General features: G+C 38.4%; 1 protein-coding gene across 9 annotated transcripts in view; it reads left to right on the top strand.

Moving 5' to 3' along the window:
• DOCK10 (dedicator of cytokinesis 10) overlaps positions 1 to 27914 on the top strand; it is a 314615-nt gene that overhangs the window by 126753 nt on the left and 159948 nt on the right. For 7 of the 9 annotated variants that reach the window (XM_055120249.1, XM_004610790.2, XM_055120251.1 and 4 more), the window contains exons 2-3: positions 11435 to 11554; positions 25966 to 26055. In XM_055120249.1, the coding sequence (XP_054976224.1) occupies positions 11435 to 11554; positions 25966 to 26055 (210 nt within the window). The remainder of the gene's footprint in view (positions 1 to 11434; positions 11555 to 25965; positions 26056 to 27914) is intronic. The other 2 variants (XM_055120250.1, XM_055120246.1) reach the window with 1 other exon arrangement.

The raw sequence follows: 27914 nt of genomic DNA, 5'->3' as shown, positions 1-27914 counted from the left end.
GTTGATGAATTAAGTAGTTTTCTTAAAGACTAAAAAATTGCAAGGCAGTATCATGACAAGCATGGCACAATTGTTCATTAATTTATTCCATTCCTTATCCTATTTTCAATGTTCTTCCCAACTTCTACTTAAGTTAAAGTCCTCTTTACTACACACACACACACACACACACACACACACACACAAACATGTTATATTTTTAATCAACAATTCTAGTATTTTCATTTTTTGAACATAGTCCCCACTCATCCTGACTTTTTATTTTCATTTTTGGATCAAGGTTAATATGCTTTCTTCATCTTATTCAAAGATAATACTGCAGATTGTTGAGTAAATCTGATATGTGGAATTTTTTTAATAGATTAAATGAATTCTTAGATAAAAAGCTATAAACTTACTCAACAAATATTTATTGGGTATCTACTGTTTGATTTTTGTAAATATTAAATTTCTAATACAAGTGCCTTAAATCCACAACTAGTGAAAAGATAAAAGTCAAACTTTATCTACTTAATGCTCTTATAATGAGTGCTATGGTTGTAGTGCTATTCAAAGAATAACAAATAACTACCTCACTTGCTTCTTAACTCCTACTTAAATATCCATTTTATAGATTAGGAACTTAAGGCATGGAGATTTTATTTAATATCTTAAGACCCACAGCCCATAAGGGACAATTACAGGACTAGAGCCTCAGGAATTCTAGATCTAGAATGCATGTGACTCTATTGTATCCCAATAGAGAAAACCTATCATTACACTATTTCTCTTATTTTATTCCTCCCTAAAACAAAGCAAGACAAAAGAGATTATTTTTTATTTTATTAATTGTCATTGCCCTCTTTCTCTGGACTTATCATCACTTGCTCTTATTTTGTACTTAAATTGTTAGTGTTTACAGGCTATAATGCTCAGATTGTCAGTGTCATTTCTTCAACCATTTGATTTAAAATTATAATGAACACTGTCCAAATCTTTGTAATGTGATTCTGTGCTCTTAAAATTGGGATCTCTAGTCAAGCTGTGCACATTATATTGCTACGAACCAATTAAATGACTCATATAAGCCCTGGCTCTGACCGTGATAGTTGGTTTACCAATTCCTGATTTTCAATTTTGTCTTGACATTCCATGAAAAGTGTATAAAAAGGAGATGGTGAGAGAGAAGCATTTGCCTTTTGTTTTGTATTTGTGTGAGGAGCCCAATTTTTTATTATGAATTTGAATTAGAGAAAGTTAAGGATTTTAAGTAGATCAAACAAATCTATGAACACTTTCTAAGAAAGGACCAGTTTTCAATGTGGCACAATAATTACCCTGGGCATAATTACAGGTACACTGGGTATTTCTCATGATTTGAGTCATTTTAGAATAGCTAATGAAATTCTTTACTCATTTGAGAGAGAGTAAAAGAACAAAACACTATCAAAATCCAATTCAATTCAGGAGAATGTTAGCACATTCTTTATCTTGTAGGTGCGTTTCCAAAAATAAAAAAAAGAGCCACTTTAAATTCAGGAGGGACAACCCAGCCATTACACATTTGTGAGTCAATGTTGTTCAGTTCCTAATTTGACTCAGTGTCTCTATAAACAGTATTTGTGAGAAATTAGTTGATCAAACCTTGTATGTATCTATCTCTTGAAAAACACTCAGAAATAAATGACTTCTAGCCTTTAGAAAATCATTGGTTCCACGGCCTGTATTCTTTCCATCCCAAATACATAAAAGGTTTTTTATAAGCATCCCCAATCTAAGATTTTAGGTGCAGTGAAATATTTCATTGTAATTTTATTTTTAAACTTCATAACCACAAATGTGTGAAATAATGAATATTTTAGCTAAATAGCTAGTCACTGGAATGACATAACTTGAATATTATGTACTCTCTGTGGATTAAAAAGTGTATCTCTGTGAGATATACTGTTACTGTTCATTTTATTCTATGAAGCATCATCTAGATATTTATATCCCTAAGTCAAAAGAAATCATTGCAACACTCTAAAAATGAAAATAATCATTCATGTCATTAATTGACTGATAAGTCTCAGCCTAAAACTAATCAATTAGAACATCTCTTCCCATCTGGAAAGATAGCTTAAAGGGATAGAGCATATGCCTGGCATTCACCCTAATCCTAGCTTGATACCCAGTATTGCTTGATTAAGCCTAATCCTAGCTTGGTACCCAGAATTCTGGGTACCATTGTGTGTAGGATGGAAAGCTACTCAGTATAATCATTTGTGACCTGGTGCTCCTCAGGCATCAGAACCCCATTGCCAAACTAATTATTACCAGAAAGAGCTGAGCACCACGTTAGAAATCCAAACTATATATTTAAACTAAAAGCATACCTTTCAAGATGCTTGTAGATGATGTCTTTTATTGGATATATCAAGAAAAGCTTAGGATTCCGTTTCTTTGATTTTATTAATGACTTTTCACTTTCAGGCTCTGATTTTGCTGTTGTATTGTTTCAGGTGGGATTAATTTTAAGGAGTTGTGGTAGAAAGCAATATTTTGTGAAAACCTTCTTGTCTCCAGCTTGTTTATTAACACCCAGGCTTGACATTAACAGGGGAGAGAATTTAGAAGATAAAACAAAAGTTGTCAGAGGCCTCTTAACACATCTGTCTGTTATTTGCCTTTAAACACCTATGGAACCACACCTTATTCACATTGGTGTGAAGAAGGGAAAATACCTCTATGGCTGACGGTTATTTAGTTCCAAAGCATATACTTGGTACTTTGAAATACATACAGAAGCTGAAGAAACAATACAAAGAAGGGAAATAACCAAAAATTCTTTGGCAGATATGGGACCTTCCTACAGGTCTTCTTCTGATGTGTTTTATAGAAATGGCATTGGTTGGTAGAATTCTATAGCTTTGAGATGCACACACTTCTAATTTGATGACTGTGTAGGTATTTTTTAATTGAATCTTTGTGAGATATACTGTTACAAAGCTGTTCATGACTGGGTTTCAGTCATTCAATGTTCCAATACCCATCTCTCCGTCAGAGTACATTTCCCATCACCAATGTCCCCAGTATCCCTCCCACTACTCTGCCTGGACACCCAACTGCCTCTATGTCAGGCACTTTTCTTCTTAATCTCTCTCTACTCTGGGGAATTATAGTTTGCAGAGCAGATATGAGAGACCATCATGCTTGCTCCTTTACCCACTTTCAGCACACAGAGAGATCACTTCCAACCACTATTTTTATTGTCATCATGGTCCCTTCTCTATCCCAACTTGAGGCAGGCTCCCAACCATGAACCAATTCTCCCAGCCCTTATATTACTGTCCTCACGTATTAGTTTCATACTATGTTTCATTTTAATATCCCGCAAATACCACAGTCATTCCGTGTCTGTCCCTCTCCTTCTGACTCATTTCACTCAGCATGATACTCTCCATGTCTATCCATTTATAAGCAAATTTTAGGACTCCATAATGCTTAGTAGTATACCATTGTGTAGGTTTTCAGTAATTTCTTTAACCAGTCATCTGTTCTTGGGCACTCAGGTTGTTTCCAGAGTCTGTGAATTGTGAACAGTACTGCAATGACAATAGAAGTGCAAAGGGCATTTCTACTCTGTTTTGGTGCCCCGGGGATATATTCCCAGAAGTGGTATTGCTGGGTCATATGGAAGCTCAATTTCTAGTTTTTTTGAGAAATACCCATATTGTTTTCCATAAAGACTGGACCAGTTGGCTTTCCCACAGACAGTGAAGGAGAGTAGTTTTCTATCTGCATCTGTACCAGCACTGGTTGTTTTAGTACTTTTTGATGTGTGTCAGCCTCCGAGGTGAAAGATAATATCTCATTGTCTTGATTGAAATCTTCCTGATGATTAGTGATGGAGAGCACTTTTTCATGTGCCTTTTGACCATTTGTATTTAATCTTTGAGGAAATTTCTGTTCATTTCTTCTCCCCATTCTTGATGGGGCTGGATTTTTTCTCTCATAAAGTTCTACCAGTGCCTCATATATCTTGGATATTAACCCCTTATCTGATGAGTATTGGGTAAATATTTTCCCCACTCCATGGGATGCCTGTGTATCTTGGTCACCATTTCTTTTGAGGCACAGAAGCTTTCTAGTTTAATATAGTCCCATTTGTTTATCTTTACTTCCACTTCCTTGGCCAATGGTGTTTCTTCTGTAAAGATGCCTTTAGCTTCGATGTTATGGAGGGTTCTACTTACATTTTCTTTCATATACCTGACTTTTGTGCCTGGCACTAAAGAGAGGTCTGAGCTCAGTTTTGCATATAGCTGTTCAGTTATCCCAGCACCACTTGTTAAAGACGCTTTCCTTAGTCCACTTCACATTTCCTGCTCCTTTAGCAAAGATTAAGTGATCAAATATTTTAGGGTCTGTGTCAGGATATATTCAGTGCTATTCCATTGGTCTGTAGGTCTGTGTTTATTCCAATACTATGATGTTTTAATTGTGATTGCTTTGTAGTACAATTTGAACTTGGGGAAGGTAATGTTTCCCATCTTTTTTCCATAAGAATTGCTTTAGTTATTGTGGGTTTCATTGTTCCATATGAATTTCAGGAGTGTTCTGTCTATTTCTTTGAAACACATCATGGGTATCCTTATAGAGATCATATTGAATCTGTATAGTGCTTTGGGGTTGTATTGCCATTTTAACAATGTTAATCTTCCCTATCCATGAGAAGGGAATGTGTCTCATTTTCTCATTTATTTTATTTCTTGAAGTAGTAGTGTTTGTGTTCTTGAAATATAGACCCTTCACTTCTGCAGTTAAGCTGATTCCAAGGTTCTTGATTTTCTGTGGCACAATTGTGAAAGGGAATGATTTTTGAATATATCTTTCTTCCCTTTATTTGTATATAGGAAATCCATGGACTTTTGGGTATTTATTTTCTAACCTGCCACTTTACTATGAAAATCTATTGTTTCTAGGAGCTTTTTTTCATAGAGTCTTGAGGATTTTCTAACTATCTACAAATAGTGATAGCTTGACTTCTTCCTTTCCTGTCTGGATGCCCTTTGTGTCTTTTTCTTGTCTAACTGCTATGGCAAGTACTTCCAGTTCTATATTGAATAGAAATGGTGAGAGTGAGCAACCTTTTTCTTGTTCTTGAACTTAAAGGTAAGGTTTTCAGTTTTTTCCCTTATAGAGTATAATGCTTTCTGTGGGTTCATGGTAGATGGTTTTGACTATACTGAGGAAAGTTTCTTCAACTCCCATTTTGTTGATAATTTTATAATAAATGGGTGCTAGATCTTGTCAAATGCTTTCTCTGCATCTATTGATGTGATCATATGGTTTCTATATTTTCTTTTATTGATATGGTGTATTATTTTGATTGACATGTGAGTGTTAAAATGTTCTTGCATCCCCAAAATGAATCCTACTTATTTGGTTATAGTTTATGATCTTTTGATGAATCATTGGATTGATTTGGTAGTATGTTATTGAGGATCTTTCTATCTATGTTCATCAGAGATAGCAGCCTGAATCTCTCTTCTTCTGTGCTGTTTCTGTCTGCTTTTGCTATCAGGTGATATGTGCCTCATAGAAACTCTTTGGAAGTGTTTCTGTTTTGTCAGTTTCTTGGAAAAGCTTGAAAAAGATCTGGAGTAGGTTCTCTCTAAAGGTTTGAAAGAATTCACTAGTTTATCCATCTGGGCCAGGGTTTTGTTTGGGGGAAGAATTTTGATTACCATTTCAATTTGCTATATAATCATAGGTCTGTTCAGGTATTTCAGATATTTTTGTTTCAGTCTTAGGTGGTTATAGGAATCCAGGAATTTATCTGTTTCTTTGAGGTTCTCTTTTTTCTTTTTTTTATAAGAATTTTATTTTATTGAATCACCATGTGAAAAATTACAATGCTTTCAGGCTTAAGTCTTAGTCATACAATGCTGAAACAACCATCCCTTCACCAGTGCCCATATCCCACCACCAAAAAAAAAAAAACCAAAAAACACAGTACACCTCCCATCCTGCCCACCCCCACACCCCTACCCCTGCCTTGTAACTAATAAATTTCACTTTACTTTCTATTTGCTTTGGTTACATTCAATATTTCAACACAAACATCACCATTATTGTTAGGAGTACCCCACTAGAGTCAGACCTGTTGTGAAGAGAAATGAGGTTGCGCGGCCGCGGTAGCAGCCACGTGGTTTTGGATTTCTGTACTTTAACAACTAAGTCCAGGGAGATTTCTTCCAGAGATTGGATCATTGCAAGCTTGTAAACCCCATCTGTGGTCGTCTTAATATGGCGGGCCCCGCGCCCTTCATCCCCGGAATGGGAGAGGTGAGAGAGAAATACCTTTCCCCTCCTGGGCGGGCACAGGGCCGAGGCTTAGTTCTCAGGCTGGAGACATTCTGCAAGGAGCTTCCCATGTCGAAAGTGGTTCAGCTGGGTCTGGATTCACGCTCGTGCACCTGTGGAGGAGCCACACGAGTGTGCGGCCCCCGGGGTCACATTTTGGCGGCGGCAGGAGGGGCCAGTACCTGAGGTCCTCTTTTTTCATGGCATAAAGTTTCTCAAAGTGGGGTTGGAGCGATAGCACAGCTGGTAGGGCATTTGCCTTGCACGCAGCCGACCTGAGTTCGATTCCCAGCATCCCATATGGTCCCCTGAGCACCACCAGTAGTATTTCCTGAGTGCATGAGCCAGGAGTAACTTCTGTGCATCACCGGGTGTGACCCAAAAACCAAAACCAAAAAAAAAAAGATTCTTAAAGTAATATCTAATGATCCTTTGAATTTCCATGGTTTCAGTTTTGTGATGTCCGACTTTTATTTCTGATTTAGTTTATTAGGGTTCTCACTCTTTCTTTGTGAGTCTTACTAGTGGTTTAGTGGTCTTGTTTATTTTCTCAAAGAACCAGCTCTTGGTTTCATTGATCTTTTGGATTGTTTTTTGGGCTTTCAGCTCATTCATTTTTGCTCTAAGTTTTATTATTTCCTTCCCTCATGCCTGGTTTTGACTCTTTTTGTTGGTCGTTTGACAAGGTCTTGAGCCATAAAGTAAAATTATTTATGTGTGCTCTTCCTTCCTGATGAATGCTTGCAGAGCTATAAACTGTCCTCTTAATGCAGCTTTTGCTGTGTTTCACAAGTTCTGGTAGCTTGTGTCTTCATTTTCATTTGTTTCCAAAAATATTTTTAATTCCTTTTTTATTTCCTTTTTAAGCCACTGTCTGTTCAGTAGTGAGCTGTTCAGGTGTTTGACTTATTTTCCTTTTGTGCTTTATTCACTTCTATTTTAGTGCATCATGGTCTGAAAAGATAGTTGATACAGTTTCTGTACTCTTCGTTTTACAGAGGTATGCTTTGTGACTCATCATGTGATCTATCTTGAATTATGTTCTGCGTGCTCTGGAGAAGAATGTGTGCTCAGTTTCTGAGGGATCAGTATATACATATATGATATTCCATTTCTTCCCTCATATGAAGTGTTTACTTGCTGAGCAAGGTATGGTTAACCTATTGAAAGGTGATAAACCAGTGTTGAAATCTACAATTGCTATTGCATTGTTATCAATGTCTTTCTTCAAGTCTATTAGTAGTTGTTTTTAATATTTTTATGGTCCCTCACTAGGTGCATATATGTTTAGGAGTGTGAGTTTTTCGTAATGTACAGATCCCTTGATCATTAAGAAATGACCTTCACTGTCTCTTAGAACCTTCTGTAGCCTGAACTCGGCATAGTCTGATACTAATATGGCCACCCTGGCTTTTTTTAGGGAGTTGTTTGCTTGTAGAATTGTTTTCTATCCTTTGACTTTGAGTCTCTGTTTTCTTTGACTGTTCATGTGTTCCTTGAATGCACTATGTTCGGTTCAATTTCCTGATTTATCCTTCCACTCTGTGTCTCTTAATTGGTGTATTTAGACCATTGACATTGAGAGAGATCATTGTTAGGGGGTTTTGTCCCATCTTTGTTCAGGAGTTTGGTGTGTTTGAGGCACTTGCCTTGCCTTAAAGTAACTCGTTTAGTTCTTCTTGTAACAAAGGTTTTGAGTCTGAAGTTTGAACTTCTAAGCAATGATATCTTTGACTGTTGCTTCTTCATCAGGGTTGTCTTCCTGCCCCTCTGGTACTCCAGTGATTCTTACGTTGTTCTTCTTGAACTCATTCAAATATTCTCTTGTCATCTGTTGGTTTATTTTGAGGCTCTTTTCCATCAGCTGCTGTTGTCTGGAGATTCTGTGCACCTCATCTTGGAGCTTACTAATTCTGTCCTCAATGAGTTTTTCATTTCACGTACCAGATTTTTCAGACCTGTCACTTCTGTTTGTAATTTTATTTGTATTGTCCTCATATTTGCTTTCCTATCCTCTTGGATATGAAGGACTTCAACAATAGCACAATGGGTAGGGCATTTGCCTTGCATGTGGCCAACCCAGGTTCGATCCCTTGTCCCTCTCAGAGAACCCGGCAAGCTAACAAGAGTATCCCACCCTTACTTCAGAGCCTGGCAGGCTACCCGTGGCATATTCAATATGCCAAAAAACAGTAACAAGTCTCACAATGGAGACGTTACTGGTGCCCGCTCAAGGAAATTGATGAACTCTTGTATTTTATTGGTGATATGTTCCATTGTTTTCTTGAGTTTCCTGTACATCCTTAATAGCTTCCTTCTAAATTTCTTATCAGAGAGGTTATATAGCTCTTTATTATTTGTTGGGTCATCTGGGCTGGTGTCTTCACTCACCAAACCCGGGGAGTCTGTTTTGCTGTATTGTGACCTTTGCAGTTTGGACTCTTGCACTCACCATTGTTTTTGTGTTTGGAGGAAAATGTTAATTGGAATAGTGGTTAATAGATTGTTGGATTAATATGTTCGGGGTGGTCAGGACTGGCCTAGTGAGAGTTGCATATAAGAAACTAATTTGTGGTGCTTATGGGATACGGTGGGGAGATTACCTCATGGGGCGCCACTCAGGAAGCCACTCCCACTGGTCCTCTGACCTGTGACTTTAGGTATTAAGTCCTTGCAGTTTCCGGCCCAAGTTTAGAGCGTCCTGCATCTTGGGGCCTTTCATTCAAAAGCTTCTGCAAACTGCAGACATCTTTTGATCCTAGCTCAGCCCACACACACCACTATGTAGGCTATTTTAGTATCACCATCAAAAGTCCAGTTTCCACCCTTGACCATATATTTGACCTCCTTATCCAGTTTTATTCATTAATTTGCTTTATTCTTTTAGTTTTCACATAAGAATGAGACTGTAGTGTGTGTAGTGTTTCCCCTTTATCTTTCTGATTTATTTCACACATCATGTCTCTCCAACTTCACTTGTTATCGCAAAATATATGATTTTGTCTTTCATATAACTGAGTAATATTCTATTAGATATGCTCTATCTTTATCCATTCATTAGCCAGTGATCTCTTGTTTCCATATCTTGTCTATTGTGAATAAAGTTCACTGAATATATCATTTTGTTTGACTCTTTGCATTCTATACATAACCACAATATTGGGAAGGAAGGAAACATTTCCAGAGTAGGCCACATTTTAGACTTAAAGCTAATAGAAAAAAAAAGAAAGTTAATAGTGCAAACAGTACTGTAAAGAGATAACATTGCAGGTAAAAAAAATAAATGAAAAAGAGTAATGGATGAGAACTACCAAGGTCTGTAGTTAAAGTTAAATGAAATACCTCACTTACAACATAGAGAGCCAACTAAAAATAAAATTAAGTTACTCTTGAAGCCAAATCAAACATCTGGAGGTTGCATTTGCCTCTTGAACTATCAATTTGTTATCCTTGAATAAAGATTTGCCTGGGAAAATGGAAAGTTGAAACTTAAAATATGCCTAATTAGAATAATCACATCAAAAAAACAAGGATTCTAGAATGATTCTTTTGAAAATTACCCACACCATGCCATAGTGTTTCTACACCAAAAAGTCAATGCTTCATTATACTTTCACTAAATTATGTTGAACAACCAATTTATTATTTTCTTCAAATATTGCTTGTAATTATTTTGGGGGAGTTTGGTTTTTTTGGGGGTCACACCTGGTAGTACTCAGGTCTTACTCGTGGCTCTGAACTGAGGGATCACTCCTGCCAAGGGCTCGGGGGACCAAATAGGATTCTGAGGGGTTGAACCCATGTTCACATGATGTGTGTTAGGAATGCAACCTACTTGCTGTACTATCTCTCTGGCCCCTAATTCCATATTTTAACTGATGTAATATAGCAACCTGACTCGAAGGAGATTTCCATAGAGCATTTACCTTACATAACCCTCAGTTTGAGTAAACATTTGTAAAATGGATTTGCTTTTGTTGTTGTTCTGTTTTAATGCAGAAAGAACTTGGAAATCCTTAAATTGGCCTCGTAAACATTTTGTCTTATCTTTTTATATTTGGAAAATCATCAAAATGAACTACTTTGCGGAGCCCATTAGCAATGATTCAAACATCAATGAAGTTTATAGAGTGCTCCCAGCAGAGATTTTCTAAAAGAGCCTTAAAAATCGAACTTAAATCTGTATGATTCACCAGAAGGAGGGGTAAAGTGGGATGTCATTTTCCTGTTAATATCACTGACACAAAAAAAGGAAAATATAATTCTTGCATTAATGAGGTTAGATTACTTTATAATCCAAATTTTATGGTAATTACCCAGCTTCCAGGAGCTGAAACAATTCCAAAAACATCCTCTCTCACCAAAGTTGAATAAATGCTTCATAAAAGATTTTGGGAATCTATGTTGTGCCCTTGGTTTCTTGTTTTGGTCTTTATTTGTCCTCTGTTTTTCTCAGTATTTGATGAGTTCTGTATAGTTTGCACTAAACGCATCCTCCCACACTTTTTCATGGGACAAGAGCCCCTTCTTCCACTGGCATAATTTGGGAGGTTGGGGGGATAGGCATTTTGGGCTGCTTCTTAGGGAACAGGGAAGATTTTAGGGCTTTAATGTGGTGTGACTATCTTGAGGTTTTTTTTTTTAAGACTCTTCTCCATTTTCACTACACTACATCTGTAATAATTGTGTCGTCCAGATCTATTAGTGAATTACCCTACCTTTCTCTCCAGCTACAGAGAGGCTCAGAGCCAAGCAATTATTCCTGACATAGAATCTGTGTTACAGTGACAACTCCGATACTTGCATTGTCATCAGCATCTATGCTGTGGATGGGGTAGGACATGATTCCCAGAGCTCCGGGTGGGTACTCTGTGGGAGCAGCCTGTCTTATTTTACAGACATCTAGTATTTCAGCAGCATCTCATCTTGCTTCAGAGCTGGAAGACTTATTTGGCTTTCCCTAAATTCCCTGAGTCCTGGTGTTTCTGCCGGAAAGTGGGCACTATATCAAACCCTCGGAGTCATACAAGAAATTAAATCCAACCAGACACTGAGGAGAAGAATTTTCAGTGTTTTTGTGGTTGATATCCTATTTTCTTTTTTTCAGCAGGAAAAGCCCAGACTTCTTGAGCCTTTGGATTACGAAACCGTCATTGAAGAGCTTGAGAAGACCTATCGGAATCACCCCATTCAGGATCTCCTCTTCTTCCCCAAGGATGATTTCTCAGTAAGTGTGTCTCTCGCTTCCCAAGCTTTGTGAGTTTGGGTGTTACCCTGCAAACTGATCCTTCCAAGGGGGTCGCTTCCTTCAGCCTGTGGTTTCTCTGCTTGTCTTTTTCAGCAGGAATCCGTACCCCGCAATCAGGAGTCCTACAGGACCTCTTAAAATTGGAAGATTGGGGGTTCCATGATACCAGAGTCACTGGGGATAGAAGTAGTGCCTGGGTTTCAGCTAGCTCTTGTGCCCTGCCCAGGACTGAGTTTATAACCGTTGTCTGACTAACCTCATACTTCCTCTGTCTGGGCAATTGTCAAGTTTCCAAGAAACCAAAACTAATTCATCTAAGAGGCAGCAATCTCTTGGTACAAAGGATGCAATTCTTAAAATCTTTCTTAATCATGTGTTTTCTTTCGGAAGGAAGTCTTGAGGCTTGTGGGCAAAGAAATGCCCTTGTTTGCTTCTTCATGGAGGATTGCATGATCTGTGATATCCCTACTCCGCACATGACTTGGTCCAGAGGAAGGTAGAGGAGAGAATTAGAAGGACATTCAAGGACTTGGCAATAGTATAGGGTTTGGTTCCTGAACATCGTCAGATTTCACCATAGAGGCACCTCACACTGCCTGGTTATCCCTGTCACTGCAAGTACCAAGCCATACTGCATCCTCGGCCCTCTCACTGAATAGATGGCCCAGTAAGTAGAGAATCACCAATGGGCATCAGCCACCTCATGAGCACCACTGGGGAGCACCACCCCCCCAGGATGAAACTCAATTTAGAAAAAAAGTACAGTAAAATTATGGATAATGTTACCCTGGCAACATTATGGATCATGTGTCAAATGTTCTCTGAAACATTAAAAAATTGTTAGTAACTGTAACTTTATAAACAGAGAGCTCAGTGAGCAGTTGATAATCTTACTTGTTTTATTCCTAAAAAGAAAACAAAAAAATGTACACTCAAAACATGAACATTTAATGGCAGATAAAAAGTCAGCTACACTTGAACTCTGTGCTGTGTAAACCTTTGTGCCTTATCACCCTGAGGGTCCCATTTTCCATTTCCTCTCTTACATTTGGGGAAAAGTCAGGTATCTAGATTCTGAAAGGTTAGTTTTAAAAATCATTGTTGATATGCTATTGGTGTATGGCATTATGAAGCTTCAGGGGTTAAGCATCACACCTCCATATACATGCATGTGATTGTTACACAGCCATCGTCAAAGTTCCCATAGTTCCTGTTTCGTTTACCTACCAGATAAATCCCATTCCCCATTTTCCCCACTCACTTGTTTTTTTTCTAATCACCACCATAGTTTTCACTGAATCAGGGGATTTGTTTTGTTTTCTTCTTTCTGTGGTGCCAGAAATCAAACCCATGGGAGGCATGTTCTCTACCACTTGAGCCACGTTCTTGGCCTTCGTTTTGTTATACACTGTCATTTACTTTACTTCAGGTATTTAATTTCCACGTGTGAGTGAAGGTATCTAGTAATTTTCATGTATTTACTTATTTCCACTTAGCATAATCACATCTAGTTCCATCCATTTGTCTTTGGGATATTGCGCATAATGCTACTATAAATGCATGAGTACAAATAAACTTTGGAATTGGTATAAACATATCTGAAGAGTTCGTTTTCTTGGTCACTTCCTTGCATGGGTTAACATAAAAGAATTCATGCATAAGTTAATCAATTTTTATTCCAAGGACAAGAATGATGGAAGAATGAAGATAAAAGTGTAGATGGGAAGAATAGGTCAAGGAATCCTTTGTTGTGGATTAGAAATGATTGTTGTGCATTGGGAATCATATGCAAGGCCTCAAGCATGTAATACATGTGTTCTACCATGACTAATGTCCCCAGATTGTTTTTTTTAGCTCATTGGATCATTCTGAAATGTTGGTATGGGACATTCCATACACATATAGATGTGTTGAGGTTTGCCTGAAAAATTCTATAATGGTATTGACTCATGAAAATCAATAAAAAGTTAAACTTTTAAGTAAAATAGAACTGCCAGAATAATAATATAGGAGATAAGGTTCTTTCTTTAAATATAACTGACCAGAGTTTGATCCCTGGGACTGCATGGGGTCCCCTATACACTGCCAGGAATAAGTATTGAGAACAGAGCCAGCAGTAAACCCAGAGCACATCCAAGTATGGCCTTCACCCAAATAAGTCTACCAATACATAAATAAATAAAATGGAGTGGAGATAGATTTGTGGCAGGAAAATAGAAATTTTCCCATCTGTTTTTCACCTTTTGTAAATGCTCAATTTTAGAACAGATGACACAGTTTAAGAGAATCTTATCAGAAATCTCATTTCTGTGGTCGGGCCAGGACACTGGAACCTGAATTGCAGGACAACGTTGAACCACATTGTTTAAAATTTCACATTCTCATTTTCCTAAACAGCCTACTAGCCAGTAGGAAAGGCTGGATAAACAGCCTTTCTCTGTCAAACAACATGCATCCAGGCACATAAACACACATAAACACACATACACAACTAGGAACTGGAAGCATTGTTCCTTCTGTTCTTTTCTTCCCAAATGCATCCAAAGCTACTTCAAGGTACCCTGCATCAGCAAGACAATGGCTACAGCTGGAGGGGTTGTAATATTTGCAAAACATTCTCATGGAAATATATTATGACATCTTCCCATTCTCATTGAAAAATTGTTTGTCTGCTATATATGACCTCTGCCATCCTCGATGACATAATCAGAACTTCTTTATTTTCTAGACACAAACATTCCAACAATAATACTAAATTACTTTGACTTGTACTTAGTTAAAACTCTCTCCACTCCCCTCATGGTCTTGAAAGGAAAAGGCTTCTGTTTTGCAATGCCATAATTCTCCTTCAAAATCTAGTCCTGGTTCTATTCTCAAAGTTATGATTGTCCCTGCTCTATCTCACCCCTTCTCCCTCTTACTTAGTCACCCACATTCCCATTTGTGGCAAAATATTAGCACAAGTCTGATCATGTCAACCTATTCACTCTTGGACTATTTTCTTCCTTTCCTCATCCAATAAGTATGTCACATATGATAATAAGTATGAGGCATTGATCTCAGTATGGAGAAATTACTGTGTTCAAACAGAAATGACCTTGTTTTCATGAAGCTTACCTTTTGGCCATAAAAGGCAGGCCAAAAATAATGAAACGAATTAACCATATCATCCTGAGAAAGACCAGTTCTGTAGAAGTTAAAACTGGGCCAAATACAGGAACCGACCAGGGGAAGGAAGTAGGACAGAACTGTGAATGACAACTCCCCAGAGGAAGTAACATTTTTTGGCCTGGGGACTACACCCATCAATGCTTAGGAGTTACTCCTGGCACTTTACAGAAAGTAAAATTTATTACTTTACTGTAAATATTCTCCAAATTTCAATCACATCAGGATGCCCTTAAAGTATACCTAGGAATCACTGTCCATCTGCATTCTGTTTTTCTGAAAGTACTTTAGAAGCAGATCTGTTCCAGATTCTTTTCATTTTTATTTTCTTTTCAGAGGTCAATTTGTAGCCTATGTTTTGTTTTTATTTTTCTGGCACTTAAGAATTAGTTTGAGTGGTACTCGGGACAGTATATGGGATTCTGGGAACTGAGTCCTGGTTAGTCATATGAAAGACAAGTGCCCCTCATTTGTGGAATATAAATAGCATAATCTGAGACTGACACCCAAGGACAGTAGACACAAGGGCCAGGAACATTGCTCCATAGTTGGAATTTTGTCCCATGAGCTAGGGGAAAAGGCAACTGGAATAGAGAGGGGATTACTAAGTCAATGATGGTTGGAGGAATCATTCAGGATGGGAGATGTGTGCTGAAAGTAAATAAAGAACCAAACGAGATAACCTCTCAGTATCTATATTTCAAATCATAATGCCCAGAAGTAGAGAGACAGTATGGGGGAAATTGTCTGCCATAGAGACATTGGGAAGGTTGGGAAGAGGGGTATAGTGGGGTTATTGGTAGTGGAGAATGTGCAATGGTGGAGGGATCAGTGTTCGATCATTTTATGACTGAAACTCAAATATCAAAGTTTTGTAACTGTATCTCACAGTGATGAAAGAAAGAAAAAGAGGAAGGAAAGAAAGAAAGAAAGACGAAAGAAAGAAAGAAAGAAAGAAAGAAAGAAAGAAAGAAAGAAAGAAAGAAAGAAAGAAAGAAAGAAAGAAAGAAAGAAAGAAAGAAAGAAAGAAAGAAAGAAAGGAAGGAAGGAAGGAAGGAAGACAAGTGCCCTACCAGCTTTACAATCTCTCCAGACCCCTATGGAAGTAAAACTTCCAAGGAAGGGCTATCCAGACTGAGGTCTGAATATGAAGGAGAGTATTAGGCTTAAGGACACTTGTACCAAAGGTCAGGAAGAGATGGGAGATAGAATAGAGGTGGGAGTGACTCCAAGATATGGCATTTGCATCTTACTCCAAATGCAAGTGGCAAGTCACTGGTGTGCTTGAAGACTGGGAGCAAATACCCCAGGGTGTATTGTTCAATGGGCATTTGGCTTCTGTCAGGAGAATATACAAAAGGATGAAGAAAAGGCCTGGAGAGCAGCTGCAGAGAGCACTTTGTCATTAGCAGATGATCAAGAGATACTTGAAACCATTTGTTCCCTAACATATGAAAATGTCTTCGAAAACAGCTGCATTTCAGTTACATGAAGCCCCTGAGAAACAAAAGGGTAGTGTTGGCAATTATCACTATGTGCAGACTGTCAATGTCTGAACAAAATTCATATGGAGGAGTTTCTTTTCTGCTCTACAAAGGAAAGGTTGGCAAAGGATAGTTGGGAGGTGAATTACTGCCTCTTTTTTGTATATCTTGTGAACTAAGAATAGTTTTGTCTTCTTTTCTTTTGCACTTTCCTGGGTTGAACAAAACTGGACCAGTAGTTTCAGGAAAAAAATAGTATTCTGTAATCAATGAGAGTCATAGAAATTGTAGAGTTTGATATCAGTTTGTTTTATTTGAAGACATTGGTTCCTATGCATTCACCTGTGGCTATTGACTGCTCTCAAAATAGAACTGCAGAGTTGAAACGGAATGGCAGGAACAGAGACAGACAGAGGTTCCTAAGGGTTTACTCTGTGACCCTTTGCACAATGTGGATCCCTGCTGCGTGGTATAGAAACATCAGTTTATTTTTTTCCTCCCTGTCCAGTAAAGGCCCTGCTGAACATGCCTTATGGTTGACTGCCCTATTCCATTAAACCCAAGTGACATTTCAGGGCTGATGTGCTTGAGCATCCTGCCCCGGTTAATCTGGCAAGAATGTGATCTCGAAGGTTCATCCTGCAGCCATGGGCCAGATGCGGTGTATGTATACAGCCTCTCACCCAAGGAGAGCTGAGGATGGAATGACCGTTCTACTGCCAGACATGGAAGGGTTGAAATTGGGGCGACTCCAAACTCTGCTCCTCCGCCTGCCACCCCACCAAATTCCCTTAGTTCTGTGATGCTCTAAGGATTGGAGGATCCAGCTCATGTCTGTATTTCCACGTTACTAAGGACTCACACTTGCAGAGACATGATTCATCACTGGGTTTGTTTAGTCAATATTTATTCAGCACCCATGAGGTGCTGAATATAGAACATCACTTTCTTGATGAGTGAGGCTGACAAGAAAAGCAAAATCTCTGTGTCAGAGAACGGATCCCAGCGTGGATGGAATGGGAGGCTGACGAGGATGTTGAATGTTAAGAAATGTAAGAACTGAGACTAATCTTGTACTTAACACTTACAGAAGACTGAACTCCCAACAGACACCCGTCCACCCTGCTCCAAGTAGCATTTTCCTCCATCCACTCTTCTGGTTCATACCAATAATGTTCTATTTTTTTCTATGTCCAGACATGACCTTTTAACAGCTTTACAGTCTTTCTGCTTCCTCCTTTGCCTTAATTCATTCAAAGGAAGCTTTTAGAAATACAAATCGGAGCATGCCAAGTCTGCTGCTAAAACTTCCTAGTGGGGTCTCATTGCCTTCAAAATTAAGTCCGATTCTCATTGTGGCTATCTTCTGGCTATGGCTGGCATCTGGTCCAGACCTAACCCTGATTCCCCCATCACTGTGCATATACACAGCATTCTCTCGGGCTCTGAACTTGTCGAACCAATCCCCTTTGTGAGGACTTCTACTCACTGCACAGCTGATACTGATTTCAGTCAATTGTCAAGGCACATGCTACCTCTTTACAGAAGCAACCCTAATTTTCTGTGTGTTGTACTCTAGAGTAGCACCCTGTTGCTTTTCTTGATAACACGTCTCATAAAATACAGCAATTGGCTTCTGCAACCATCTGTCACATGGCTCTTGAGGTTGAGGTGAGGCCGCCACAAGACAAGGCTGTCTTCTGATGGAATCATTGCCACAGAGCAGCATTTGGCATAAGACAGATGAAAGGTGAATCTTTATTTCAGAAGCTCTCTTCCAGAAGCATGGAGGCTATTATTTCAGAACATGAATTTAGTCCTTTGAGTGGTTTTTAGGAACCAAATGGCCTTTCTGGAATGAAATTGGAGAATAAAGAATAAAGTAATGAGCTTTGCTCTGTGATGAGGAGAATGGAGATGCAGTTGTTACTGTCCTCTCTGACACAACATCTGAACTCAAAAGATAGCATGAGGGTTGCAGTGCCCTGTTCTAGGCTGGGCAAGTTCTTCCCACCAAGTTACTCCCACAGAAGCTAATTTCCTCTCTTTGAACTTCAAAGGTCTATTTACCTACTTTCTGTTATTTCACGGCAGAGCCTGGCAAGCAACCTGTGGCATATTCGAAATGCCAAAGACAGTAACAACAAATCTCACAATGGAGATGTTACTGGTACCGCTCAAGCAGATCAATGAACAATGTGACGACAGTGCTACAGTGCAGTTATTTCACAAAAAAGAAGTCAGTTTCTGTCTATGTCAGTGACCCAGAAATATCTCTGGCTCATTGACTTTCAACAGAGATTGTTGAACAGTAAATAGTCTTCCAAGTTAAAAACTTGAAGAAGAATATTTTTTTTTACATTTTAGTATACTAGGGAGAAACTATTTTCCTAGTGCATGGATTCAGGGACCAAAGAATCTAATAAGTATTTTTATGCTTATTGATGATAAGCAGAGTATATTCTTTTATTAACTCATTTATATCCAAGGTAATCACAAGTTTAAAAATTGATTTGGGCAGAAGGGCAGAGTGATAGTAAAGTAGATAGGATGCTTGCCCTTGCATGCAACCAACCCAGCTTCAATCCTCAGCACCCTATATGATCCTAGAGCACTGCTAGGAGTGATCCCTGAGCACAGAGCCAGAAGTGGTGAGTACTTCTGGGTATGCCCCCCAAAAAATTAATGGGGGGGAGTTGAATCACACCCAGCAGTGTTCAGGGCTAACTCCAGGCTCTGTACACAGGGGTCACTCTGGCAAGGCTTGGGACCTGTATGCAGTGCCAGGGATCGAATCAGGGTCAGCAATGTACAAACCAATTGCCATATCCTCTGTACTATCTCTCTGGTCCAAGAATTGAATTTGTTAATGTTCCTGTTTTCTTGTCTTTCTTTTTGAAGTTGGTAGTACTTGAAACTTGAGACTGAAAAAATAAAGAACTTAGTGGCCTGGTTAAACCATGGCTTAGTGAGATTGGCACAGAATCGAAAGGGGAAAATAAGAGCTAAAGAGCAATTTCAAGGGCACACTGAATCATAGCGCAGAATGATTTCATTTAAGTATAGGCTGATAACAAAAGAGCAGAACAAAAAGCGAGAAAGCTGGAAATGAGTTTCTTGCTGGGCTTAAAAGATATAGAAAGCTTGAGGAGGAGTCATTTGGGCAAGGTGCAAAGACTTAAATGAAAAAGTTCACAGGTATGAAAGGTATCACTGCTGCACCATGGGAAACCACCCAGCACCTGTGTTTCAATACTGATAGCACAAGTACTTCTGTATGTGTTTTATTTCAATTTAGCTTCACGGCCAACCATCTCTCAGCCAATGTTGATAACATTAAGAGCGGGAAAGCCACACTTAACTCTTGATAGGTGCCATTTTCAAACCCAAAGGTCTCCGTGGCACAGTGGATATAGCCTGTATGATTCTTTTATTATCCTTCCTTTAATTACCAGCTCAGAATTAGTGCCTCAATGCTTTCTTGTGTACCCTGCAGTTTTAGTTGGCTTACTATTAAACTGAATAAACAGAGCTGAAGAGATAGTAACCGGGTGAAGGTGATTTTCATGTGACCAAACCCTGCTCAATACCCCAGCATCACTGAGTCACTCCTGACAGAGCCAGGATTGAGCTCCAAGCTCAGCACTTCCTTCACCTCCCCCCTCCCAAAAAGAAAACATTGAATTTCGATTTCTTGACATACCAATGGCTTGTTCGTTTTAGAGTATATTTTTAGCCTTAACCACATGGGTCATTTTAAGAGAGGAAGTAGAATGACATATTTTAAACTGAAAAATGGAAAGGTCATACATTTGTGCTTCTCTCTCTCTCACTAAAATATGGACTAGCATTTTATAAGAATCCTGACCTCTTTTTTAAAACCTTCGCTTCTGAACCTGAATGCAGACTTGTAATGACTTATATTTTTGATGCAACGACACTGTAGTTGTAATTTTCAAGCTAAGTAACAGACTTTGTTGAGCTATCTTCTTCAAAATTATAATATTTCTATCCTTTACAAGCTAATGAAGTGAAGATTTGGGAAAGCTCTTGTTCAAAGATGTGGGTAACTGTGAGAACAGAAAGCAAGAAGCACATTGACATTTTAGTTTTGAGTGTCTGTCTCAAGAGCATGCTTTTGACCAGATGTTTCTTTTTTTAAAATGAGGTATGCAACTTTGAGGGGAAGATTAATTCTCTGAATCTTGTAGTAAGTGATGCCTTAGAAAATTGGCACTGTAGTGAATTGGTTCTTCTGTGTTTATTTCTGTTTACTGAGAATATGTAGAATTACTCGGTGCTGAACTCTTTCGGGATCTATGTCCACATAAAGATGTTTTCATGAATATTTATAACAGCATTATCCATAACAGCTATATATATCCATTACCATATAAACAACCCTTCAGCCATAGAAAGAAATTAAGTACTGATACATGCAACCTACATCCTGCATGAAACACAGGAACACTGTATAAATATAGTCAGCTGCCAATCACAATTTCCTCATCTAGGATAAATTCAGTTACATGTAACATACTGAACGGGCAAATTGATGGAGAGAAATAGAGAGGTGGAGAGAGAAAGAGAGAGGGACAGAGAGACAGAGAGACAGAGAGGCGGGTTGTTGCTAATTACTAGGCAGAAAAGAATGGGAAGAAACTAATAGTAGATATGGAGTTTCTTTTGACAATAATAGAAATCTCGTTTTTTAAAAAATAATCAGATGGGTTCATAGCACTCAGGAATTACTCCTGGCAGTGCCTGGGGGACCATATGGGATGCTGAGAATTGAACCTGGGTCAGCCGCATGCAAGGCAAACACCCTACCCAGTGTCCTATTGCTCCAACCCAATTTCTACATTTTAAAATGATATAACCTGTTAACTATATCTCAACAATACTGTATTTAAAAAATTCTAAGTATTAGAACTGGCATAGTGAGCAGATATAGGGAATTATCAAATCATAAAAAATGCATATACTCTATGGATGTGTCCCCATGCTTGAGTAGGCTAAATGAGAATAACTGGCCACCACGGACAACTTTTCACTATGTATACATCTGCTGTAGAGTTTCTGTTCAGCACAGCAAGAAGGTCTCTCCCCGTTTAAAACTACAATGATGATAATACAGTGTCTTGTGCATTTAAAATAAATCAAATCAGCATCCCAGTGTGTAATTTTCTGCTGTGATAGACTAGAAGGCACTATCTGTACCTTAATCTGAGAAATCTCGGTGAAAATCAACCTTAAACCTGTGCCGAGGCTGGACTTAACCGGTCTCTTGACTTTTTTGAGCCCCATCTGATCGATTACCATAAACACCATCCTTTATATTCTTTGTATTTGGGCAGCTGAAATCTACAGTACTGTCCAGCAAAGCTTTTCTCAGCCCCTGGCTAGATGCAGCAATTTTTTTTTTAATTTTAGACTTTGACAGTGGCCTCTGGCCAACGAAGAAACGGTCCCCTGTGCTGGGAATGAAATCTTCCTCTGTCTCTGTCGCTAGCAGGTTGGTGGTATGACAAGGCCACAAAGGCTTCCCACCACAGAGCTGGGGGAACCAGAAAGAGGCATGGCTGTCTCTAAAGCTGCTTGACTGAAATTACCAACACAGACTTGCAGCTTTGTTTTCGTAAATCAAATGATGATTTTTATTTCCAGTGCCTCTGGACAACAACCCCCTTATACAACTCTACCACCGAAGGGGGAGGTCGGCTGAGCTCCAGTGCAGCCTCAGCTCCATTTCAGGCTATTGAGCTATACTAATTGCTGACCAGAGCATTTATAAAAGAGAACAGGAAGTCTGTTGTGGCCAAGGCAATTTGTAGTGGTCTGAAAGCATCTAATTCTCAGAAAAGAAATTCTTTGTAACCATATTAATCCCCTCAACAAATATGACTCTGTGTGCCTTTCTTCTTAGTGGATCAATTTATTTTTGCTTCAATGAAGACACATTAAAGAAAATATAAATAAGTAGAAGCACCACAGTTCTTCAATTCTTTTCTGTAGGCCTTCTCCTTTTCCAGGCAAATTATCCACTATTAAAGCAAAATATAATTTAGATCAAGGTCACGGTGAAGGCACTCTTTGTATATGATTTCCCTTTTTGGGGTTTGTGTATTCTGTATGAAGAGTCATGCATGTTGAAAAAGAATGCTTCCATTTTTTTATTACATCATTTCATGGATAAATTGTCTCAGTTATCTTATTTAGAAAAAAAAGCATCGGATCACAGGTGCAGGTCATTGGGAATCACAGTCTTCACACACTTAAATTCAATTTTATAATACCTACTTCAGTGAAATTTCATACTTTTCTCCTTGTTTGTGAGCATTGCGGGAACCCATCTTTATGAAATCACAAATCACCAGCTGGCCACTTAATTATTACTACTGAAAGCCTGGTCTCACATTTCAGAAACTCCTTCTTACACCAACTCAGTATTCTTTTTTGCTGTCTCTAATGAGATAGTGATCCTATGGTTATGATATAATGAGGCAAGAAACTTAAAAATCAGGGACTTGTTACTCTACTCTTTATCAACTAAGAGTATTTTACAGCAACTTTTTTTAAGTGCAAAAACCCAATAGGAGACTATAGTGCATAATGAGAAATAGTAATATTTTGGTATAAAAACTTTATATTAAAATAGTGGCCATATGATAGAATTTTATTGGAGTTAGAGTTAAAAATCATCAAGTTTGCCAGTGGACTCTAGCGTATAATATTCCCTGGAAACCAAGTGACACTGAGCAGCTGTTAATTGTCTGCCCAAACAGGATATGCTATCCCCAAATGACTGAAATCCAGTAACAATCCAAAGCTCCATTTAGGCATAGATTTTAATCATCTACTCCAAACTTTCAACGAACTTTATTTACTTTTTAATCTAGCATAAATAGAAACTAATGGAGTAACTTGAGAGAAGAAATCCGAAAGGAATCAACTATGTAAAATCTAAATAATGCTAAGTCCTAAGCTGACCTTGTCAGCTTCCGTGCCAGTAATGGCTCCCTGAGCTCATAATACACTTGGCTGGAATCAGTAGCCCCAAGTCCCTTGAGTACTTTACCCAACTTCCTGCGAAAGTATGCTCAAGTCTATCGATGAGATAAGACAGGCACTAATTTTACCCTATGATGTACCTTGAACCTAGTTCCTTCACTGTTATCTTATTATATTCATATCACATTCATTCTCTTTCACAATATTCAAACCTCATAGTCTCCATGACATATGTACCTGCACATACATATACTTAGACACACTCCATATACATCCATGGATATATACACAACCGTAAGCCATACTTACATGTACACTCTAATATAGCACATCCTTGTACACACATTCTTATACCATACACCTTATATACATCATACACTCTGTGTACACTCACATAGACAAACACACTCATAAATACACCCCTTAACACATGCTCATACAGATACACAATTATACACTTACACATGTTCACAGAGAATGCATATGTACATACATATACAAATAGATACAGAAACACACACTTATAGTTATACACATTCAACAGTAAGAATTTAGGAATCAACATGTACTCATCCAATATGCAGACTAAATTTTTTAAGCTAGTGAAATATACATCAGTAGTGAAGAAAGACAGAGATTTTAAGAACATGAGTCCAAGATTGGAAAAAAAAAATAAAGTTGCCTTTGGTGAAATCGTTTTCAGGAACAGCTGTAAGCTCAGGAGATAATACTCAATTCCTTTTCCTACCCATCTTCTCCAAAAGAGTAGAGGCATTTTTGAGTCTCAACTGTTCCAATACTTTCCAAAAAGAATTCCTCTGGAATAAATCCAATGAATTTCAGTCTGTCCTTAGGAACCAAATGGCTCTTGGGAGCCGGAGCAATAGCACAGTGGGTAGGGTGTTTGCCTTGCACGCGGCCGACCCAGGTTCGATCCCCGGCATCCCATATGGTCCCTCAAGCACTGCCAGGAGTAATTCCTGAGTACAAAGCCAGGAGTAACCCCTGAGCATCGCTGGGTGTGACCCAAAAAGCAAAAAAAAAAAAAAAAGAAACCAAATGGCTCTTGTGAGTTTGGGGATGTGCAAAAAATATCCCAACTGTAGGTCAAATGGATGACAACAAACTCTACAGCATCCCTGTAAACACCAAAGTGTTGAACTAAAGTAAGTCAATGCCTATGATGGACTGTGGGGAATCCCATTCCTTTCCCCTCCCCCTGCTTGATGGAGCTAATGATTGATAAAAAAATAAACAACCTATCTGGACTGGGAGAGAACACAGTTGTCAGAGGCACAGACTGTGCATACATAGGACCCCACTTTGGTCCCCAGATCTGGAGGGCCTCAAATCACTATCAGAGCTCAAACTGCACCACATTGTCAGATCTGAGTGTCGAATAGTCCAGACCAGTTAACTGAATATTATTGGGATTGGACCTGAGGGCCCCTAAGGACTGCTAGAAGTACCCTGACAAAATAATTCATAAATAAGTAAGGAACAGCCTATGAAAGTCTCTTCCAGATGTTTCCAGAGAAACTTTATCCTTTAGTTTTATGTATATTCAGTTTACAGGAAGTTGGTTCTTTAGCACTGACATTGAAAACATCATTCATAGTGTTATTTACCATAAGGTTAGAAAAATGCTTTTTTTTTTGCTTTTTTGGTCACACCTGGCAATACACAGGGGTTACTCCTGGCTCTGCACTCAGGAATCACCCCTGGTGGTGCTCAGGGGACCATATGGGATGCTGAGAATTGAACCCGGGTCGGCTGCATGCAAGGCAAATGCCTATCTGCTGTACTATTGCTCCAGCCCAATAATGCTTATTTTTTGTTTTCCCTGATTTCAAGTGTATTTAACCATTAAAAATCTCACCAAAAAGAGATTTGCTCAAATAGAAAATAAATTACCTAGTGTCTGCCCTTAGCAGGCAGGCTTGAATGGTGGTGGGAAAATTCAAGCAAACTATAATACCCCAAAGTAGAGAGTATTGGGGAAATTGTCTGTCATAGAGACAGGGTGAGGACTGGGGGGCGGAGGGGCAATACTGGGGACATTGGTGGTGGAAAATGTGCACTGGTGGAGGAATAGATGTTCGACCATTGTATGGCTGAAGCTCAAACATGAAAGCTTTGCAACTGTATCTCATGGTGATTCAATTAAAAAAAATCGCTCATTTAAAAAAAAATTCACCAAGAAAACATACCAATAGAAAAGACTGGAGAAATGAACAAATGATCAAAATTTTTTCTACAGGATAGAAAATAGAATTGTAGTACTGCTAATAGTGACGATCAAAATAAGCTTCCCTTATATACCAACCACAATGCCCAAAAGGAGAGAGAGAGAGAGAGAGAGAGAGAGAGAGAGAGAAGAAAAGTGCCTGCCATAGAGCCATGCTTTGGGGTGGGGGGGTGATGGAGGAATACTGGGGACTGGTGCTGGGAAATATACACCAGTGGAGGGATGGGTGTTACAACACTGTATGACTGAAACCTCATCATGACAGCTTTGTAAGGGTCTACAATGCAATTAAATTTTTTTTAAATAAGGTTTAATTTTTCTCTTCTAGTAATTAAGTAGGTAAATAACTATGGAAACTTCTATATTCTCATCCTAAAAAGCTCAGATTTATAACACTTTCCTACTGTATTTTTGGTGTAGTGCTTCAATCAGTTCTTCTACATCAGAGACCGAATTTCTTTTTTACTTGTTCCTCTCAGACTGCCACAGTGTCCTGGGATATCCGAACATTATACTCAACAGTACCTGAAGATGCTGAGCACAAAGCAGAAAATCTACTGGTAAAAGAGGTAAGTGTAATGTTTTCAGTCCTTTATATCATGAACTTTTGCTCTCTCCCGGGTTGTTCTTTATATTACTTAGTGCTGTTGCTACTACTACTCTCTTCCTCTATTTTTCTACTTTTTCTTTTTTTGCTTTTTGGGTCACACCCGGCAATGCACAGGGGTCACTCCTGGCTCTTCACTCAGGAATTACTCCTGGCAGTGCTCAGGGGACCATATGGGATGCTGGGAATCAAACCCGGGTCGGCCGCATGCAAGGCAAACGCCCTACCCGCTGTGCTATTGCTCCAGCCCCCTATTTTTTTTTTACTTTTTCTTCATTAAGTTGTTTATTGTTGAACTAATATTGTACTACAACATTGGTGCATCTTTATAAATTGAGTTCCAATATGATGGTTAGTTGATCTTTCAGATTTCATCATCGGTAAATGTTTTCACTTTCCTGATACTTTTCTTCCATTATCTGGCTCCTATTCAAGCATTGGATATTTATTTCTTATTTTGACTTCTCATTGAGGAAAGATGTGCTCACAGTACAGACACTTTATTTTTTGTATTTATTTTGAGTGATAGAGAAGACCACAATGTGAGAATTATGAATAATCGTTTTTTGTTTTAAGAGATATATTTGTTTCAAGAAGTCCTTGAGGGCTCCAAGGCCAGGGAAATCAAGGGCCAGGAGGATTGGTCAATGATTGGAAGCTTGGCACAAGTGTGTGGGGGCGTGCAGAGGGCAGTTATGATAGAGATGGAACCAGTATGACAATATGACAATAATAGTTGGAAATGATCATTCTGGACAAGAACTGAGTGTTGAAAATTGGTAAAGGGATATCCATGATAACTTTTCAGTATCTATTGAAAAAGCAAAGGGAGAGAGAGAGAGAGAGAGAGAGAGAGAGAGAGAGAGAGATAGGTGTTGGCCATAGAGGCAGAGATGGGGTGGTGGGGTGCAGGAGACATTTGTGTAGGAGGGTAACTTGAGACATTTGTGGTGGGAAATGTACACTGGTGAAGGGATGGATGTTGGAACATTGTATGACTAAAACTCAGTCATGAACTGTACATCACTGTGATTCAATTAAAAAAAATAATTTTTAAAGTTTTTTTTAAGTTCTTGTTTTTTTTAGAGATATGTTGTTTTAAGAAATACTCATGGTAAAACAACCTTAAGGAGCTGATGTTTGAAAAACATGCTAGGACAGCATCTATTTGCATATAATTGGTGTAGGAGAGTTCTATAAAACTGTCCTTCTGAGGAGACTACAGACTAATTTATGGCAAAGATTGGGCATGCAATAGCTACTTATCAGATATTTATTGAATGAATAAATAAAACCATAAAATGCAATGGTGCACTGATAAAATTTATTCCCACAGTAAACTGTAAATAGTAGAATCTAAATGAAAACTTAATCCTAAGAAAGTAAAAGATTTCAAATAGAAATTTAATTAAAACTACATCCCATTGCAAAAATCCTTTTTCAACCTTTAATTATATTTGTTTAAAATAAGCTAATTCTCTCTCTTAATGTATATGTCAATACTAATATAGTTAATTTGACATATGTGTTATAGTAATAAATCTAAATTATAAATTTAACTGAATTTCTTTCATTTTAATTATTTCTTGTTTATTTTCCACAGTTTACTTACAATTATAATGCCTTCTAAATTGATATAGAAAACTATTCAGATTCAAAGGTAGCACCACATATCTTAGTATAGTATTAGTATTTTCCTGTTACCAATAAAAATAATGTAGTAGAAATACCATAATCTATTGCTTACAGTAGTCATTGAGGTTTTGGTATCTAGTACAACATACTGCTTAATAAAAGAGAGAGAGAATGAAAGAGAGATAT

Source organism: Sorex araneus, chromosome X (genome assembly GCF_027595985.1).
Source record: "Sorex araneus isolate mSorAra2 chromosome X, mSorAra2.pri, whole genome shotgun sequence".
Taxonomy (NCBI): domain Eukaryota; kingdom Metazoa; phylum Chordata; class Mammalia; order Eulipotyphla; family Soricidae; genus Sorex; species Sorex araneus.
Note: the sequence above shows the minus strand (reverse complement) of the source record. Positions and strands in the feature narration are given on the sequence as shown.